General features: G+C 39.2%; 1 protein-coding gene across 1 annotated transcript; it reads right to left on the bottom strand.

The window, feature by feature from the left end:
• Positions 1-183: 183 nt before the first annotated feature.
• On the bottom strand, positions 184-3,979 carry hspa1b (heat shock protein family A (Hsp70) member 1B). The gene is made up of 2 exons (XM_051904282.1): positions 3,674-3,979; positions 184-2,378 (listed from the first exon to the last, which is right to left on the bottom strand). The coding sequence occupies exon 2, from the start codon at positions 2,350-2,352 to the stop codon at positions 436-438; it is 1,917 nt and encodes a 638-aa protein (XP_051760242.1). The 5' UTR covers positions 2,353-2,378; positions 3,674-3,979; the 3' UTR covers positions 184-435.
• Between the last annotated feature and the right edge of the window lie 376 nt (positions 3,980-4,355).

A 4,355-nucleotide genomic window follows, 5' to 3' on the forward strand; every position in this document is an offset into this window, starting at 1 on the left:
CTAGGCCTATATATATATAGTTATATATAGCTATGTATATGCCCTGCTAGTTTCCAAAATGTGGAAAGGGTCTGTCTTACAACGTCATCTAGTGTACAAACTAAAGTAGAGCAGGTTTAACATCATGCATTTTCTACCATGGCTGCTTTAATAGAAAAAAATGACTGGTTTCTTTGATTTTTGTGGTTTAAAATTTGCATTTATTTTTTATTACTGTAAATAATAAATACATTATATCACCATATTAATTTATTCCATTCCATTAATTCACTTATCAGCTGACACAGCTGAAGGACAATTCTTACAACATTTAAATTCAAGCACATTTGACAAACAAGATATAAATAATAATTAAGCTCATATAAATCTGGAAGTATCATAAAGTAAGGCCACTGAAATTAATTTTGCACTATAGTAAGGCAAATTTTCCCTTCTTTAATCCACCTCTTCAATGGTGGGACCCTTTGATTCAGGCTGGGCTTGGAATCCACAGCCACCAGCGGGGGGAACTCCTCCTTGATATAGCCGACTGATGATTGGATTACACACACTTTCCAGTTCCTTCTGATGGTGCTCATACTCTTCCTTTTCAGCCAACTGATTGTTCTCCAACCAAGTGATAACCTCCTTACACTTATCAATGACCTTCTTCTTCTCTTCTTCACTAATCTTTCCTTTCAGGTTTTCATCCTCGACGCTGTTCTTCATGTTGAAGGCGTAAGACTCCAGGGCGTTCTTCGCTGCAATCTTCTCTCTCTGCACCTCATCCTCGGCTTTGTACTTTTCCGCATCCTGCACCATTCGCTCTATTTCCTCTTTGCTCAGTCTACCTTTGTCATTGGTTATGGTGATTTTGTTCTCTTTTCCTGTGCTCTTGTCAACAGCAGATACGTTCAGGATGCCATTGGCATCAATGTCAAAGGTCACCTCGATTTGGGGTACTCCTCTTGGTGCCGGGGGGATCCCAGTGAGCTCAAATTTGCCAAGCAAATTGTTATCTTTGGTCATGGCCCTCTCGCCTTCAAACACCTGGATCAGGACGCCTGGCTGGTTATCAGAATATGTGGAGAAGATCTGCGTCTGCTTGGCGGGGATGGTGGTGTTGCGTTTGATGAGAGCAGTCATGACTCCACCTGCAGTCTCGATACCCAGGGACAAAGGAGCCACGTCCAGAAGCAACAAGTCCTGAACGTTTTCCGAGGTGTCACCCATTAGGATGGCGGCCTGCACCGCAGCTCCATATGCCACCGCCTCGTCTGGGTTGATGCTCTTGTTGAGATCCCTGCCATTGAAGAAGTCCTGCAAAAGCTTCTGGATCTTGGGGATCCTCGTGGAGCCGCCGACCAGAACGATATCGTGAATCTGAGACTTGTCCATTTTGGCATCTGTCAAAGCCTTCTCAACTGGATCCAGAGTGCCTCTGAAGAGCTCAGAGTTAAGCTCTTCAAAACGAGCCCTTGTGATGGAAGTGTAAAAATCGATGCCGTCAAACAGGGAATCGATCTCGATGCTAGCCTGAGTGCTAGATGAGAGGGTCCTTTTAGCTCTTTCGCAGGCCGTGCGAAGCCTTCTCACTGCTCTCTTATTCTGACTGATGTCCTTCTTGTGCTTCCTCTTAAACTCTTCAACAAAGTGCTTCACCATCCGGTTGTCGAAGTCCTCCCCACCCAGGTGAGTGTCCCCTGCTGTGGCTTTCACTTCAAAGATCCCATCCTCAATCGTCAGGATTGAGACATCAAAGGTGCCTCCACCCAGGTCAAAGATCAGGACGTTCCTCTCTCCTCTCCTGCCCTTGTCCAGCCCATAGGCAATGGCAGCCGCTGTGGGCTCATTGATAATACGCAGCACGTTCAAACCGGCGATCACCCCTGCATCTTTGGTTGCTTGCCTCTGCGAATCGTTGAAGTACGCTGGGACCGTGATGACGGCGTTATTGACTCTCTGACCCAGGAAGGCCTCGGCAATCTCTCTCATTTTGACTAGGACCATGGATGAGATCTCTTCAGGGTAGAATGTCTTGGTCTCTCCTTTGTACTCAACTTGAACTTTTGGTTTGCCGTCTTCGCTGATTACCTTGAACGGCCAAAGCTTCATATCAGACTGGACCACTGGATCATTAAACTTTCTACCAATCAGCCGTTTGGCATCAAATATTGTGTTGTTGGGGTTCATGGCGACCTGGTTCTTGGCAGCATCTCCAATGAGTCTTTCTGTGTCCGTGAAGGCAACATAGCTAGGAGTGGTTCTGTTTCCTTGATCATTAGCAATGATTTCCACCTTGCCATGCTGGAACACTCCCACACAGGAGTAAGTGGTTCCCAGATCAATGCCAATGGACAGACCTTTAGACATCTTGATTATTAATAATGAAATATCACCTGCAACACAAAAAAAGTCATAAGTTATTTCATATTAAATAATAGTAATTAGTATTCATATCATTGTATAATTCATGTTGAATATAAATATTTAAATTAATAATTAAATATATTTAAAGGATTTGTCCAATTTCAAATAAAAATTTCCTGATAATTTACTCACCCCATGTCATCAGTTGAAAAGAAATTAAGGTTTTTGATGAAAACATTCCAGGATTATTCTCCTTATAGTGGACTTCAATGGACTCCAAACGGTTGAAGGTCAAAATTAGTTTTAGTGTAGCTTCAAAGGGCTTTAAACGATACCAGACGAGGAATAAGGGTCTTATCGATCGGTCATTTTCAAGGCGTAGGACATACAGCGTAAGCTTTTTGAAGAATACGGAAGGCGGAATGGCGAAGCACTTGCAAGGTGATCATTTGGGTTTATAAAGCATATACATTTGTATTTTTTTAAGAAAATGACCGATTGTTTCGCTAGATAAGACCCTTATTCCTCGTCTGGTATTGTTTAAAGCCCTTTGAAGCTACACTAAAACTAATTTTGACCTTCAACCGTTTGGAGACCATTGAAGTCCACTATAAGGAGAATAATCCTGGAATGTTTTCATCAAAAACCTTAATTTCTTTTGGACTGAAGAAAGAAGGACATGGACATCTTGGATGACATGGGGGTGAGTAAATTATCAGGAAATTTTTATTTGAAAGTGGACTAATCCTTTAAGATCTATTAAAGATTTAAAATATTACTGATTTTCATATCTCATATTAGACTCATTAAACAATTAAAAAAATCAGTAAACCAAATAATCTATACTTAAAGGGATAGTTCACCCAAAAATGAAAATTCTGTCATCATTTACTTACCCTTAAGTGACTTCCATAGTATTTTTTTTCCTACTATTAAAGTCAATGGCTACCATCAATTGTCTGGATACCAACATTCTTCAAAATATCTTCTTTTGTGTTCAACATAAGAAAGAAATTCATATAGGTTTGAACAACTTCATTTCTGGGTGAACTATTCCTTTAAGAAAATGTTTTCAATTTTTAAAACTTTATATTAATATATAATAATATATATATAAAAAAAAAAATAGGTTATATAAGTTAACGTCAGGAAAATATTACTGACTTTCATCTCTCAATATTAGACTCATTAAACAATTAAACATTTGCTTAATAATCCAAAAGCTTACAATTATATTTTAATTTATATTACTAATATATATATATATATATATATATATAGCTAGAAAATATTTCAATAGTTAACGTAGCCCAGAGTCACTTACAGATCTTGTGAGTTTGTTGTATCGCTTCCGAGAGCGGACTCTTCTGCTCTGCTTTGCTTCAGGTTGCTTGAGTTGTCTTTTCTCGACTGCCTCGACCTGACTGATACTTCGCGCTTTATACCTCCCATGCTCCTTCTAGAAAGACCAGACTTCTCTTGACTCTGGTGGTAACTTTAGAGGCTGTCGAGCCCTGAACTTTCCAGGCGCGCACTGATGATCTCGTACATGCTGCGATCCAAACATAGAAATAGCGTAAGCTGAACTATAGCCTATGCAGCAGATGGGTGGGGTTAAACGATGTGTCGAAATAAGAATTTTTCTTTTATAACTTTATAACTCTGTAGGCTATTTTTATTTCAAACGCTATTCAAACTGGTCATTATTGTGTCATTATTCAGGAGTAAATTGTTTGTTGTTACTGTAAGCGTCTGTCGTTACTTCAGCAGTCTGACTTCATTTTCTCAGCGCTTGCCAGTATGAACAAATCATAGTCGTTTGTGATTACTACATATGGATTCAAACATATTTCATAAAGATTTATGGCTGGATTTACGCTTTAACGTGTCTATCTTGTCATAAAAAAACATATTGTTGCAATATTGTTACAAAATATAACAAACTTTTTACACAATAATAGAAACGTTGGTGATATTAATAGAATAAATAAAGGTCAAAATGCATA

Source organism: Ctenopharyngodon idella, chromosome 8, assembly GCF_019924925.1.
Source record: "Ctenopharyngodon idella isolate HZGC_01 chromosome 8, HZGC01, whole genome shotgun sequence".
Taxonomy (NCBI): Eukaryota; Metazoa; Chordata; class Actinopteri; order Cypriniformes; family Xenocyprididae; genus Ctenopharyngodon; species Ctenopharyngodon idella.

Coding starts and splice junctions, on each gene's coding strand:
- hspa1b (XM_051904282.1), bottom strand. CDS start 2,352: ATGTCTAAAGGTCTGTCCATTGGCATTGATCTGGGAACCACTTACTCC.